At 38.7% G+C, this 16,644-nt stretch overlaps 1 protein-coding gene across 1 annotated transcript; it reads right to left on the bottom strand.

The window, feature by feature from the left end:
- Window positions 1-1,291: 1,291 nt before the first annotated feature.
- On the bottom strand, window positions 1,292-12,530 carry rhag (Rh associated glycoprotein). Its single transcript, XM_032543220.1, has 10 exons — window positions 12,259-12,530; window positions 6,223-6,406; window positions 5,825-5,975; window positions 5,542-5,689; window positions 4,894-5,060; window positions 4,658-4,795; window positions 4,197-4,318; window positions 3,972-4,045; window positions 3,751-3,824; window positions 1,292-3,436 (listed from the first exon to the last, which is right to left on the bottom strand). The coding sequence occupies exons 1-10, from the start codon at window positions 12,434-12,436 to the stop codon at window positions 3,362-3,364; spliced, it is 1,311 nt and encodes a 436-aa protein (XP_032399111.1). The 5' UTR covers window positions 12,437-12,530; the 3' UTR covers window positions 1,292-3,361.
- Window positions 12,531-16,644: the final 4,114 nt, after the last annotated feature.

Below are 16,644 nucleotides of genomic sequence, written 5' to 3' on the forward strand. Positions count from 1 at the left end.
GCAGATTATAAAGCGTGGGGGATGTTCAAGATTCAAAATCATTAATGGCTTCTAACAAGAGGAAAGAATACATTATTAAGTATTCACTGCACAGTTATCACTCCTGGTGTGTGTTTTGTCCATTTGGTCTACTGGGACTAGTGCTATGTATATAACCTTACATACAATATACGTTAGGTTGTGTGTGGGTGATAGTTTTTATTATTCATTTATTTATAAAAAAAAATGTTGTTACCTAAAGTCTACCCACACTCCGGAGCAGAAAGCGGCGGTAATGAACCAATGAGCTGGATGCCAACAGCCACAAATCACAAAGAAGAAGAAACTAACACAGCGCCCCTCCGTGGTGAAGGAGATGAATTACCCGTGGCTCTGTAAAGTGCTGCTGTGTGCAATTTAAACAAGTAAGAAAAGCTGGTAACTAAAAGATATACTAAATACATTTTATTTTTGCCGAGAAAATGTAATCTTTAGCTGCCTGCAATTTACCAAAAACCACTTGGGAAGAAGTTGAATAGCGTTACCTGACATGTTTCTTCAGTTTCTGGAGTATATAAGGATTAACGTTAAGGTTACATTTGTTAGTTTATTAACGTAATGCTTGGTAACGTTACACCTAGCTAAATTGAATACAATGCAGTATAATTCAGCAGCTCTGCCATAAATTACACATTCTTAAAAATTAAGATGTTCAGGATTTGTTAAAACTGCTGTACAGAGTTGTTAATTCTACTTTATGGCCATTTTGGAGGGGTATTTTCAGTATCTACACACTATGGGTTGGGATAAAAGCTAACAGCAGGCAAATCATGTTTGAAAATGTGCTGAGGATATATTGACCAATATTAGTGTTTTAAACTAAAACACATAACATAATAAGCGAACATATTTGATAAAGATCCCTTAAATGTGTAGTATTGTGGCCAAGATATGGGACATTTTACAGTTAAAAGATAAAATTGCCCTTTCTCTCTGGTGGACAAAATGTGAAATGGTTACCTGTATCTAAATTACCTCAAATAGATCTTTCTAGCTGCACATATGCTGATACCAATATAACGTCTGTGATGATCTATGTTGGCTGTGATGCATAGAGCTTTAACTTAATTAGTCATAAACACAAAGTACAGATGATGAGGTTTTGCAGGCATTTGGTCACAATTGAATTTTGTCCTGCTGTTGGTGCTAGAGAAAATATCAGGCGATCACCAAACGTATTGCAATTTATCCCGAGGAGGACCTGAATACCTCAACCATAAATCACTACCACAAAAACACACATAACCACTGCTATTGTACAAAAACACATTTATTATGACAGTATTAGTATATTATACAAATACGAGCACATCTAAGCACATGTAATATAAAAATACAAAATCTTGATGTGCTTCAGTGTTGTGGGCATCATAAACCATTTGGCAAACCAAAATTGATTAACACTACTGTATAGTCAGTTCCATCTAGCCCTGCAGTCCTATGTTTTCATGTTAAACACAAAAAAAACCTGTCCTTCGGCATTCAGACACTGCAGCTTAAAAAAAGATTTTGCGAAGCAAGAAATGGCTTCTCTCTAATCCTGCGATATACACAGTTGCACGTGCGACTGTTCACAACTCAGAATGAAAAAGAATCAAACAGGAACTCACCTACAGAAAAAAACAGGTACAAAAAACTGATTCCAACTGATGCATGTGATGGTATAAAGACAATGGTAAATGTATATATGTCTTAACATTTAAGTTTCTGTTGAATTCTTTTAAAGGTATTTCAAAAATATCCAGTACCAGTTGCACTTTTTTAACATTGCAGGACTTAAATAAAACTGACCATGTCAATCCATCTAAAAGCTAAACTGTATGTACATGTAAGAATACACTGGATGTACGCAAATAGAAACCAGACACAAACATGAGCATCAGCTTGCCCATAAACAGCCATTCTAATGCTTATTGAACTCATTGCGTTAAATAAATTGTACAACTGCCCTCAGATAGATAGACCATTATTGTAAGCATTGAGAGATAAGCAACAAAAAGGTTTATTAGTTAGAACATATCATGCAACTATCCCTGCCCATGTCAGAGCCTCACGGCTGGATTCACACAGTGTGACTCTGACTCCTTGCAGAAGGACTACGCTCCAGTGAGGTGATGTGAAGCAGCAAATCTAAGCAGGTTTAAGGGCACGTTCAGACCAAAGCCAGCGATCCGCAGGGTTTTGTGGCTGTGGAAATATCAATTAAAATGGCCGATCTGTGTCATGTCTGGTTGCGTTCTTTAGGCCTCCCCAAAGCAGCACATGTAGACTTAATATTTTACAATTATTGTTTTCTGTCAAATCGTTTTTAGCTCTTAACATTTACCACCACAATTGAAGGCAGCTTTATTTCATATAGAAAGAGAGAAAGAAAAAAGATGGAGCATTGTGCTTTATTCTTGCAGAAAAATAGTTTTTTTTTTAACTTTCTTGTGGCAGCGATAGCTACAGGGATGTTTACTCTAAGGGACTCTTAATTCAATTCAATTTTATTTATACTATCAAATCATAACAAGAGGTATCTCAAGACACTTTACAGATAGAGTAGGTCTAGACCACACTCTTTAATTTAAAAAGACTCTCACATTGCCTCAAAACACACTGACAAGTTCTATAATTGGCCACCGCAGGATGATGTTGGATTGCGTTTCTCTTAAAGTTGAATCTTTCTCAACTTTTTGCCTCAGGCCGTTTCTTATGGCACCCCTCTGTGGCCCCCACCACCACAACTTAAACGCACTACCCCCAGCCAAAATGAATGGGGAGACATGCATTTTTGCTGGACTGTCTGAGTGTGTGTGGACTTACTCCTCTTCTCTTTGACCTAAGCCTCAGCAGACATACATATGCCAGGTGTATAGAATTATAAAAGATTATATGAAGGAAAATACACTATACCAAAAATATGCTTTAATGTTTTTCATAATATAAAAAAGCTTAAGGAAGTAGGTGTATCAGCAGTAAATTTAGTGTGTGACCAACTGGGTTTTCAAGGTTATTGGTCACAATTTGCAACGCAAAAGAAATCCCTGAATGTGTGAGTGTAAATGGGATTTTTTTAATTTTTTTTTGTCTATTTTGAAGACTGTTGTGTAAAACATTCACTGCCCATCCTCATTACAAATTTAAACTGTACTATGATGGAAAAATACAATGCTGTAGATCTTTGCTCACAAAAAAGTTTACAAAATTGACTTGGTGTTGGTGAGTAGAGCAAATCGTCTAGTTTTTTAAAATCATATTACACATGTGTTGACATGGTGCAGCTGATTAATAATCATTTACTTCTCGATTTCTAGCTCAGTGGACTGTGAGCAGATATTTAAACCTCTGCTTTGTTCTTTGAGTGATCGGCGTGAGCCAAGCTCTCCTCATTCTCCTCCTCCTCCTCAGGAACCTGGAAAACATTTTGTAATAAGATACAATTATTGTCTTATACGCTGTACCACCTGGGTGGAGTTTATCAATAGAGGATAACACAAGCAGCACCAGAGAATAGGAATGAACACAGGAAGAAGCCTTTTCTTTTAATAGAAGCCTGTCAGATGAAATCTTGAATGTGGCAAATGATGCAGTGAACCACATCCAGCTAATATGATCTCAAAACCCCTAATTTAATAACTTTAAAATATTGGGGTACTGCATCAATCACTTGTGATGCTTGAGAGTCAAAAACTAGAAATAATATTTATGAAAAAAGGGATTTCTTACCTCCCAGTAAATAGAGTCATCAAAGCAGTTCTGGTCTGGAGGCTGTCCCCAGAATGGCAACTTCATTATTAAACCTTGAATAAGGAAAGGAATTGTTTGGTCACTCAGGCTTTTTGCAAAGTCATAATAACCCTGATCTTTTCCTTTTGAGTGACAAACCCTGTGCCCAGGAATGTAACCATTATGACATATTTATGGTCTTATGCTTCGTCTTCACCTACCTGTAATAGCACCTCCAACCAAAGCGAACCCCAGGGATGAAGCCAAGGCAGCAGCTTGCATGGCAGCATTACCTCTGGAGAGGAGGAGAAGAGAAGACAGGGATGTAAAAGCTGACAATGAACTGAACCATGAAGTTACTTCAAAGCTACAATACAGTTATGTGTGTTGATATATTTTATTGTATGTATATTTATACGATTTGTGGGGAGTAAAATGACCCTTACCCCTCTTTTTTTCCCAAAGCCACAGCCACAATACCAGCCAACCCGCCCAGGATGCCAGGCATGCCGTGCAGATTGTGGACTCCGCAGGTATCCTGGATGCCCAGGTTGGATGCCAGGACGGGCTACAGAGGAGAAAAAAATGTCTCTCGTTGTCTTTTTAAAAGGTGAATTATGCATTTTGATTTAAAAAAATGTGATGTTATCAAATGTTTGTTTTCTTTCAACCAATAGTCCAGAACTCCAAAATATTCAATTTACTATTATAGAAGAGTAATAAAACCATAAAATAATGACATTTCAGAAGCTGAAATCAGGGATTTTTGCTTAAGTCCCATATTTGCTTAAAAATGACTTTTTAGAGGTTTTCTGGAAATTGACTAATCTGTTAATTACCTAATAGTTTACACTAAAACATTTAGGAAACTCATCGTTTTGCACCTTTGCTTTGACTTTCAACTCACAGTGAGGTACTTGAAGCCCAGGGTAGAGATGATGCCAGCCACTAATCCAATCAGCATTGCCCCAAATGGCCCGATGTTCATGTCAGCACATGTTCCCACAGCAACGCCACCGGCCAAGGTGGCATTCTGAATATGCACCTGTAGTATATAAAGATATAAAACAAGAATATAACTGTTTTTTTGTTTTTAATTCTTGAATAAGTGTTATTGTGGATAATAAAGGGAAGTTATCTGACCATGTCCAGTTTTCCTTTGTGCTCCACAAGGCTGGAGATGGCGTAGGCAGAGAGCACACAGGCAGCCAGGGAGAGGTAGGTGTTGATCACCGCTGTGAGCTGACTGAAGCCTGGATCAGCAATGGCCGAGTTAAAACTGGGCCAGAACATCCACAGGAAGACGGTTCCTGTAGAAGAGGGGAAAGAATGAAACAGCATTTCATACTGCAAGTTAGAAACATATAGATTCAAGGATTTATATTCTTTCTTGCTGAACAGGATCAATTGCACTCATGCCTCTATATTGTTTCTGTTTAGAGTATGTATATATTGTGTATATATTAGTGTGTATATTTCTGTTTTGGTTGATATGTATGTGTAAGCACAGTGTGAGTAACGATGCTCCAAAGACAAATTCCTCGTATGTGTCCTCATACCTGGCGAATAAAGCTGATTCTGATTCTGATTCTGATTCTGATTCTGATACACAGTTGAGTTAACTATTTATCTCTGGACATGTTGCATGGTTATTTATGACCACTAGGTGGCAGGCATACTTCGTCATGTGTGTGCAGAAGGCCTGGGATGAGCAAGTGAGGAAAGATTACTGCCAAATGAAACATGTCATTGCTGTATATTTCATTAGTATAAGGTGTAACTTTCTCTTACCAATCATAGCAAACATATCGGAGTGATAAACAGATCCGTCATTCTCATGTCCGTTTCTTAAACCTGGCCGGTAAAGGACTCGAGCCACTGCCAGGCCGAAGTAGGCTCCATAAGCATGGATGATCATGGATGCTCCAACATCATTTGCCTGTGAAAGAAGAGGTGATACTGTAAAATCCAGTTTACACAGTGAATGTTCCTGGTCATAATGCACGAATGAATGCCGTATTTTGCTAATGTAGTTAATCAACACATGCCCGTATCATTGCGTAGGCCTACTTACTTCAAGGACTGTGGCCACCAGATGTTCATTGATGGAGAAGATGGTGATCTCCAGTACGGTCATGATGAGGAGCTGCACAGGGCTGGTTTTACCCAGAACGGCTCCAAAGGAGATCAGGACTGTAGCTGTGCTGAAGTCTGCGTTGATTATTCTGTTTATTAGAGAAGAAAACTATTATAAAGGATAATGAGGAGAATAAATGGAACAGAGAAGTCCCCCCAGCACAGTTTAACCCTCATTTACCAAACCTTAAGTGATCTGTTAGAGGGACTCAGTAGCCAACAGGATAGGTCAATGGTTTACTGAGCAGCTACTTAGTTGGTAATGCTTATTTAACTGCTGAAATGTTAATCAAGGGGTTACTGATAAGCGACACATGCAGAAAAAGACATTCATACTTGAAGATGCTGACTTTGATCTTGCCATCATCCAGGTGCCAGATGCCCTGCATGAGGAGGCCCCACTGCAGGCCGAAGGCAGCCAGCAGTAAGTTGACGCCCACGCTGCTGAACCCGTATCGCTTCAAGAAGGTCATCAGGAAGCCGAAGCCGATGAAGATCATAACGTGGACATCCTGAAACACTGAAGACATGAGAAAAGAGGTCAGTTCTGCTGTTGATTCAATGATAGGGCCCTCCATTGTCGTGCAAATCCCACTTAAATAAAATCAGATGAAACACTTGTGAAACGCCTTCAATTAGAAATAAGCCATTCGCTAAGACTTGGCTTTCCTCTGTGGTATTTTATTGACTTTGTAGTTTAAATGATTTATTAAGCAGTTACTAGACTTCACGGGAGTAATTTCCTTTCCACAGGGGCTGTATTGTCTGTTGTGACCTGTTGGTTGGAAAAGCAATTCAATCACACTATGATTGGGATTCTGGGAAATACTCCTGATGTTCTTGTTGAGTTGGCCTTTCACTGTTTGTATGAAAGTGCATATGGTCCGAATTGATAAGCACACCCTTATCTAGTCTCCGTTGATAGTCGAACAAAAACAACAGGGTTTGGAATTTGTTTGGAACAGATCCCATGTTTTAATTATCAGTGCATTTAGTTTTACTATTGTATGATGAATACACAAAAAGACAAGCTCTTTAAGAGGAAATAAAGCTGGGTTAATGCCAGGTAATTTTTGGGGGGGATTTGTATCAACATCCTGACAGGACGTGGGTCTCCTGTTTCCCAAAAGTCTTTAAGCTTGACATGATATGATGAGCCCCTTGTGGAAAACACTTCAAGGTGGAGGTGTGCGCAGGTTCAGAAACAATGCTTCATTTCCTCGGAGTGGAATGAGCGTGAATGTAGCCATTGTTATCTGGACAGTACACACTTACTTTCATCTTTCAGAAGGGCAGGGATTTACTGCTCTGCAGTCGCCAACTCCTCATCATCATCATTTCATTTGTTTAATTCCTTGTGTCTTGTAGTCACCGTGAGGTTGCCAGACAACCAACAGAGACTAGGTGAAGTCACTGCACCCAGCCAGGAAACAGCACGGCACATAATAATAGTCGTAAAATCGTTGAACATGGTGTTCTTATACTTACAGCGAGATGTAACGTGTTAAATATTCTCTTAAAAGGGTGCTGGTAAGTGGATTTTGTTACCTGTGGCCAGAGGTAGACGAGGGGTTCCCCCGATTCCATACTTTGTGCTAAGCTAAGCTAAGCAGCTGCTTGCTGTGAGCGTAACAACTTCTCATCTAACTCTCTTCAAAGAAGGCACTATTTCACAAAATTATACTTTTAACTTACATTAAATATCCCATTTAAAAAATTTTTTTACTTCACATTATATTAGTATGAGTACATGTTTTGTCATTGTTGTTATTTGTGGCTCTAATTGACAAATCTCTAACAGGCATTAGTGTCTTCAAATTATTTTGCAATATTGTAACAATAGGCTTACTAACACTTTAATTCCAGTTTCTACTGTTGTCTTAACTCCATTTATCTAAAAGGAAATTAATATTACACACATACAGTAGATATAAGGAAAACATGTACACATGCTCCATATAGATGTATTAAACTATTTATTTTAATATTGGTGTTTGTGATTTTCCCCTTTAGGCTTCATTTCCATTCAACACAGAAAATCACAGGTCATCCACATCCATCAATATTAACATTGTTTAATTTTGACAACGAGGAATAAGTCAAACAATAAGAGACAATTTAGTGCTCAGATCATGGTACACAAGACAAAGGCTAGTTTGTAATATGCACAACCTTTGATTGAGGTTGATTCTTTCCTTAATTTAGGCAATCAGGCCTAAAGTCACTCAGTCAAAGGTTACATTGTACATCAGATAAACACTCACACACAGCAACTCAAGGATCGAACCACCAACCTTCCAATTGGTAGGCAACCGCTCTACCACTGAACTACAGCCACCCCGAACACAAAGGGAGTTCACATGGTTACATTATGCATGATCAACCCAAATTTCCCTTCAAACATATGGAGTATATCAGGACATTATCAAAATGTGTTGGTCTTGGTATAAAGTGAGAATGCCTACATCTACCTTTTTGTAAGGCAGAATCTGTGTTTTACTGGGTTTTTATACATGCTCAAAAACAGTCTACACAACAGATGTTATACTGTAGGCTGCTTTAATCAGTAACCAATCTGATAAAATTAGAGCTGCTTATAACTACTCAGAGCGGTTGTCTAGCTGCTCCATATTGACCACGTAGCTTTTAGTGGGGTTAATGAGTAGTAGAAACAGATTTCTAAATAATTTTTAATATTCTAATTTTTACTTAATAAAAATAATAAAGTTCCAAAACAAAAGGAAGAGTGTTACTATTGTCTTAACATCAGTCTGTATTCACGGATGATTAAAGTCACATCTCATCTTGTCAACCTAACATTAGTCAATCTCCTTGACGTTCCACTTCCGTGATTGCTCCGGTGCCGCAGGAAATTCCGCAGGCTGCATTTACTGTGTGTCCGTTTCCTTCCGCTTTCTTTGTGTTGGAACTTTAAACTCCAGTTGATTTATAAGGACCATGGTTAACTGCTCCTCAGATCCCTGCATGGTGAATTGAGACAGCTAGCTAGACTATCTGTCCAATCTTAATTTCACAGCGGCTCCATACAAAATTTAGCGCCGCCCATGATGATTGGGATTGGTTTCAAGAAATGCCAATGGGAAGTGGACTAGCCAGACCCTCCTCTGCTCCACAGCGTGTGGACGGTCTGGCAAAGCGAGATTAACCTAACGTTTACATTTTTACCTGCTTGGTAAATAATTATTTAACCAATTTAATCACTTTACAAACAGTTGGAATATCATGTGAATAATATCCTTTTAAAACCACCTCGGAAGAAAACCCTAGTGAAACTTGTGTTAATGATCAGCTTAAAGTTCTAATGTGTGTTTGTGTAGTACTGTGTTGATGTAATTAGCAGTGTGTCAAGGTGAAATATTGATTTGGCTCACATTCACAGAGCTCTTTTGAAAAGAAACTGGTTGCCCCTTCAACTTGTGCTTTGACCCCCTTCCATTCTCAGGTAGTTCAATGGTCATAGTTTTAACACATTCATCATATTTGAAAACACTTTTTTGCGACTAATTGTGCAGCCCTAGTCACGCCCGTGACTTTTCCCATAATCATAGACCGCAAATACAATAAACAGGATAATGGTAATAACCTCCAAAGCCAAAGCCAAGGCCATGACGGGGAACGACCTCCTCATTTCCTTGCCGTTAGCAGGCATCCTGAGACCAACTCTGGTTATCTCTCACAGTCTGACAGACACACTCGCTGATAACCAAAAAGGCAGAAGACTCCACCTAGGTGGTGAACACCCCACTCCCATTCTTTTCAACCAGTGGCACAGAAAATCTGTGTTTCTAGACCAGAAAACCCCATGTTCCATAGAAGATTCATTAATCATGACATTTTTTAACAAATTTCCTTTATTCTGGTGCCTTTTAACAGGTAGTTTGATACTTGTATCTGTCTATACTAGCATGAGAAATAAATGTGTATAATTTGTATTTACATCTAGAGGAAGTGGTTGGCCAGTGATCACATATTTTGTTTATATTAAAAAGTACAGAAATTGTTTTGAAGACTAATTTAGAATAATGTCTTATCAACTAATCAACTATTCAACTATTCAACTAATATGCTTGCACGCAATTGAAATATCGCATTGTTTATGAGTGAATCTGCCTGGGTGCAAGGTAGCAGTGAAAATGTGGTATGGAGTTTTATTGAATTTGGCATTCTCTCAGTAAGTAAGCGGAATGAATTAGATATTGACGCACTGACACAGCACTCTAAAGAGCGCCAAGTGGAAAGATGTACTTGATGTGTTTTTGACAAAACACACTAATACTAATAATTTAAAAAAGTGGGGTTGACTTGACCTTCATATAATGGCTCCAACGCCTTTGCAAGTAAATGTAATGCACATAAAGTGCAAGTAATTAGACACAGTTGGCCCGCGGGCCATAGTTTTGGCCACACCTGTTTAGGGGCTTGTAATAAACAGTAGTATCAGGATGGGGTGGAGGTAAAATTGGAAAGCAGCCACCGTGACTGGCACCACGCCCAGATGTTATGTAATGCTCAGTAATGTGGGTGAGCCAAGACAAGAGAGAGAATCTCCTCAGGACCAACTGTAGAGAAGTGATGCAACCAAAACATATTTAAACACATCAATTATTCAGTTATTATTAGTATTTTTTTTATTCTCGAGCAATAGATTTCCTTGCATTTGATGTTTCCATTTTTCAAATCAACTCCTCATTTAGATAAAAATTACTTTCCAAGAGTCTTTATTAAGAACGTGTGTAGTGTTTTGTCAAACCATACAACCAGAAATTCTTTCTGTCATTTACATTATTTAAAACGTGATTTGATTTGAGCCTGGAAAGCTTTTACTTGCTCCAGTCCACATTTCTCTGCTATTTGTCTTCTTATGATAGTAACAGATGTCTGGCATGCGTTGGATAGCGGATCTCTCTGCACGCAACCGCAAGCCTTCACGTTATCCAATCAAATTTTAAATGGTCATAGCTTTAACTGATTCAGCATAAATAAAATAAAAGATTTATTTAAGAGGCATTTGCAGACATGCCCTTTAACATTGTATAATGGCAGTTTTTGGTTGTTGGCACGTGTGTGAAGCTCTTTTTTTTAACTCCCTATTGTTACCTTACCTGGATGTTTGTGTGTGCAGAGTTTGACTCTAGAAAGCTGTTTCCACATCTGTCTGCTGAAGGACGGAAAGTTTCTTTGTACTCACCTTAAATCTCAGTGTACACATGAGATTATTATGTTATATCACTAGTTTTGAAGCAAATTATTGTCCAATGTGCTTACACTTACTTAAGTGTAATGTGGAAACTACACTGGTAATGGACCTTTCAGGGATGTAAGAGATGTCTTGTTTCTAGCAGTTAAACTTAACCAAACTAAATTTGCACATTCATGGATTCTGGATGTTTCAATGAGGGAAAATGAGTATTCTTAACGAGGCAACATCAACTTTTTTGTGGTAAAACTGTATCAGACACACGTTATTATTGAAAAAACAAATTAAAAAGGTCTTTGGAAAAATCCCAAATAAACATAGAAATTCTGAAGAACTATAAGACTATATTGCTAGAAATGTTCTAGTCTATTTTATCTGTAGTAGAAGATATGCTCAGCCTAAATGCTGACCATTATGCTAATCTCTGTGGGTCACACCTGCCCCACCCTATCATGAGTAGACATTCATATAGTAAAACAGCCACAGTTGTCATGATGCAAAGGACCCTCTTAACTGCAGGAACCGCTCTATGCTCAATAAGTACGAAGGTTTAAACAAATACACAGCATTTTTCTGCCCCATCTATCTATCTTTATTATCTGTGTGTTTGACACATTGATTTAAATTCCATGTGATATCCACTGTTTGAGACCTGACAATGTTTGCTGCCGAATCCTATTTGACTGCTCAGTTGCATGTGCATGAATAGACTTTGTGAGGGATGAGAATGTGACCCCATGACTCCTCTTAATTCTTTCAGCCTTCAAATTCTTCTATTTCTGTTTGCAAGTAATTGGAAAATCACATCCTTAAAACTCAATTCACATTATTCCAATGAAGGAAAGGAGGCCTTTTCAGGTCACTCAACACTTTCAAGTTTCAAGACTAGAGAACCAAGCCTTGGACATTTGTAGACTTATTCCTTTTATAAATAGAAGTAAGCTTAATTTCAGCATTTTCTCTAACACTTATAAATTCTACTGAAAATCACACTAAGTCAGCAGAACAAGAACCCCTTTTTCTCTGTTAACATTAAAGCTCCAACAAAGGCCATAATCCATAATTTTTAACCTCTTCAAAAACAGTCTAGAGACCAAACATTAAGGCATCCAGTAGGAAAGCATCCCTCAGCGAGCACCCACAGGTAGACTTACTGGGGTAGAGATCCATGGGCTTTACTTCATGGTGAGTCTCATTGGAGTGTGAGTCGTGCCCGTGACTTTTTCCATCATCATAGACCACAAACACAGCAAACAGGATGATGGTAATAATCTCCAAAGCTAAAGCCACAATTGGAAACTTCATCCTCATGTTGGTGGCATACGCAGGCATCTTGAGACCAACTCTGGTTATCTCTGACACACACTCACTGACACTCTGTGTTTTTTAGGAGTTGTGCCGTGTGAAGGGAGGGAACAAGTGGTGTCTGGTTTTAAACTGATGCCGGTTTTGTGGTGACCAATGACAGGGCAGAAGACTGGGGCCTGGGTGGTGAACACCCCCCTTATGCACTTTGCTCATGGGGATGGGTTTCCTCTCTGGACGTCACAAGGGACAAAGCATAACACAAATGTAATGACACTTGGCCAGTGAGTGGACATGAAAGACATACTTAATGACTGCTCCTTTCCAGAAATTTTTCACTGTCAAGTTTGTTTGCTGACTTATTGACTTAACTTACATTTTGGGATTGGTGCTTTTTCATTAGAAGACAAAAAAGTTTTATATCTGCTGTGAAAAAAAGTCTTTTATATAGAGATATTTGCCATTTATAACTATGTTGCTCAAGAAAATATACAGCAGCTGTCATATAATTACAGTTTTTTAGATTCCTCTTTTATCTGCTCCATTAAACACTGTTCCTCTTTCTTAGTGCAAAAGACTTCAGACACTGTTCCCTTGATATTAAACCCTTTTGCAGTTTTTTTATGCACTGGCTGATTCAGATACAGTCCCTGACAAAAGTATTGTCGCTTGTGTACAAATTGACCTGAAGTGCCGCTGAAATATATTTCTAATCAAGATTTATTTACAAGAAATGGCTCATCTTAATCCCAACAGCTTTTGTAATAATGTTTCAGTGCAAAAAAAAACTGTCAAAAAGTATTCTAATATTCATAGCTTGGTAAAGCCCATTGAGTCAATTTTTGCAAAGACATAAGTGTTGTCGCCTTGTCATATGAGCTTCACCTGTGACTAATAATGGATCAATTAGGTCTCAGGTGTGTATAAAAACAACCCCAGTACACTAGACCTTCACATCAACTGCAACTAGACATCTGCAAACATGCCTAAGATTCACCCTGAGACTAAAGTTTTGATTATCAAGAGGCTGAAGACCAGATCCACTGCTGATGTGGCAGACACCTTCAATGTGTCTCAGCGTCAAGTACAGAGGATTAAAAAAACATTTGAAGACACTGGAGACGTTTTTGACAAGCCCAGGTCAGGCAGACCCCGCAAGACAACTGCTCGAGAGGACCGTTTGTTGGCTCAAAAATCCAAGGCCAGCCCATTTTCTACTGCAGCAGAGCCCCACGAGACCTGGTCCCCTGAAGTCCCTGTGTCAACCAGAACGGTTTGTCGGATTCTGTCTTGAAATGGCCTAAATCAAAAATCATGGTCTGGGGTTACATCCAGTATGGGGTGTGCGAGAGATCTGCAGGGTGGAAGGCAACATCAATAGTCTCAAATACCAAGAAATCTTAGCTACCTCTTATATTCCCAACCATAAAAGAGGCCAAATTCTCCAGCAGGATGGTGCTCCATCACATACTTCCATCTCCACTTCCTCCAAGTTCCTCAAGGCGAAGAAGATCAAGATGCTCCAGGATTGGCCGGCCCAGTCACCAGACATGAACATCATTGAGCATAGGTGGGGTAGGATGAAAGAGGAAGCATGGAAGACCAAACCAAAGAATATTGATGAACTCTGGGAGGCAGCAAGACTGCTTTCCTAGCTATTCCTGATGACTTCATCAATACATTGTATGAATCCTTGCCAAACGGCATGGATGCAGTCCTTCAAGCTCATGGAAGTCATACAAGATATTAAATTTGAATCTCACAGCACCGCTATTTAATTTTCTGACATATTTTAGCATTTGTAGTAAATTTGTTCAATTTCTGTATAGGCGACAAAACTTTTGTCTTGCCAAAATTTGACCTTTCTGCCTTGTTTAAATAATAAATCTTTTTTTAGTGAAACTAATTTATTTTAAGTGCATTGAACATCATTTGGGAGGGTTTTAGCTTTTCATATGAGCTATTTCTTACACCAATTGATTAATTAAAAGTCAGGTTAATAGCAGGTGTTTCTACAAAATAGATAAGCGACAAGACTTTTGTCAGGGACTGTACATAACTTAGGTAAAAGTAACAATACAACACTGTAAATAATTCTAAATTACAACTAAAGGTGTTGCATTTGAAGTATTTTATATAGGTAAAAGTACAGCAATAGCAGCAAAATGTACTTAAAGTATCAAAAGTATTTTGTTGTGGTGAACCCTTTATGAATAACCCATTAATGTGTTATGGTGGCCCTGAGAGGCCAATGCACTGCCACTGAAGAAAACGCATGCAAATAGCTCACAACACAACAGAAGTGTTTCCAGGGGACACTTTTAAGTGATGCACACATCTGGCTTGCTTGCTGCAGTTTGACATAACTCTTCATTTCATTGATTTTTTTGGATTCTGATATTAACTATTGGAGATATCTCTGTTAAACTAGCAAAAGTCTTTTTCCTACTATAGTTAGCCTTTTGCTATCTAATGTTTTGACGTTTTCAAATATCAAGATTTTTTCTGAATTTGTTTGTGCATTGTCTGCTAATTCAATGTTGATATATACACAATTGCCATGTGCTTTTTGACTGGCTAGTGGGGTGGACTAGATCCCCATTGCACCACGTACATAACGTTAGGTTAAAACCATTGTGTGGTAACGTCACAAGCTCTGTATTTTCTCTGCACAAGAGACGTGATCAACGGGCATAGTTCAAATGACTCTGTACGCAATTGAATAGTCCGTCAACCAATCAGACCAAAAATCCGGGTGACGTACTTTGCAGACAGGCGTATCAATTGGTTGCTGCCGGTCGCTGTCATGGATGTTGCTGCCATAGAGAAGGTGGCTGCACTTCAGTGGCCGCCATGTTGAATGTTAACAAAAAGCTGCTTGCTGTTGTTCGTCGGCCGTCGCTTCTCTATCGTCATCGTGTTAAACCCGCCAATAGTGCGCCAGGTGGATAAGCCAGTTTGTAATTGGTTCCCACAAACGGAAGAAGGATAGATAAACGTATAGATCTCCTGCCTGAGGTGCAGGAAATCAAATTTCCCGCAAATCGGGCTGGGTTTACCCAGTCTACAAAGTAAGTACAAGTGCGACGAAATCAATTTAGCATCTAACCTGCAAACGAGTAGCAAAAGTGCCTGTAAATATATGTAAGAAAAACTAATTTACAGAAAGAACAATATACCAATTGGGTACTAACATTAAGAAGGGAATTACCTGAGATGTATACAAAATAAAGAAAATATATAAATGTAGCCTACAGTAAAAATGAATGCAACTGTGGCATGTTGGTAATAAACTATGATAGATGCAGTATGAACAGAGACCTAAAATAGGATTTTAAGCAGAATGAATAAGGTTATGTTATATACAGCACGTACATAATATGTACAGTATAATAGGAAGACAATGTACAGTTTCTCCAAATAACAACCTTGTCCAAACACACCAGGATAAATATAACTGTCAAAAAACTGTAGTATGTTAAACCTGACATAGTTTTAATATAAAATAGCATTGAATTGAAACAATTCGTTGAAACAGTAATTTTTCAACGTTGAATCCAGGCGTGGCGTGGCTTACTAGCTCTGTTAGTTGTCTCATGTGGCTTCAACAAATGCTGCACATTGTCATTCCACCCATGACCCCTACAGACAGTGTGTGTAACTGTGATCAGGTTACTTGATAGTTCAAGTCCTTTACAATCAACTGTTAACATCCACATGCTTGTGCTTCCTTTCCCACTGGAAACCTTCCAAGAGGACTCCTCTGATTAACCTGTAGATTCTGATCCTGTAAGTGGCTCCCACAGTGAGTGTGGTGACAATCTGAGGTTTCTCGCAAAATTACCTCGGGCTGGAACTCCTTTATTTGGGTCCAAGAGCTTTATGAATGAGCAGAGCAGTTAATCACTGCCAGCAACACATTTCTGTTTGTGTTGGACCTGAGCACAGTGACTGTTTTCCCAGACCCTTTGTGAAATTACTTCCAAATGTTGAGAGATATCACAAACTGCAGCACTGCTAGAACTAATCTACTTGTGCTGAACATGTGCACTACAGAGTTTTTCTCTAGCATTTGGCACACAGTGGAGGCTTTTTAAATGGGCGGAGCCACATGCTTTTTTTTCACAGAGAAGTGAGCTAACCCACAAACTTAAAAAGCATGGGAGGATTTGTGGTTTAACTACCACAGTCATTCATTCATGACGGACATAGATACTCCCTCACATAAGCTTTGT

This window comes from Etheostoma spectabile, chromosome 18, assembly GCF_008692095.1.
Source record: "Etheostoma spectabile isolate EspeVRDwgs_2016 chromosome 18, UIUC_Espe_1.0, whole genome shotgun sequence".
NCBI classification, from domain to species: domain Eukaryota; kingdom Metazoa; phylum Chordata; class Actinopteri; order Perciformes; family Percidae; genus Etheostoma; species Etheostoma spectabile.

What these genes read in the sequence shown, in the direction of transcription:
- rhag (XM_032543220.1), bottom strand. Translation starts at nt 12,436, where the DNA reads ATGCCTGCGTATGCCACCAACATGAGGATGAAGTTTCCAATTGTGGCT. An exon ending in ATCAAAGTCAGCATCTTCAA is followed by an intron (nt 5,976 to 6,222) that starts GTATGAATGTCT and finishes TCTAATAAACAG; the next exon opens with AATAATCAACGCAGACTTCA. An exon ending in GCTTTGGGAAAAAAAGAGGG is followed by an intron (nt 4,046 to 4,196) that starts GTAAGGGTCATT and finishes CCTCCTCTCCAG; the next exon opens with AGGTAATGCTGCCATGCAAG.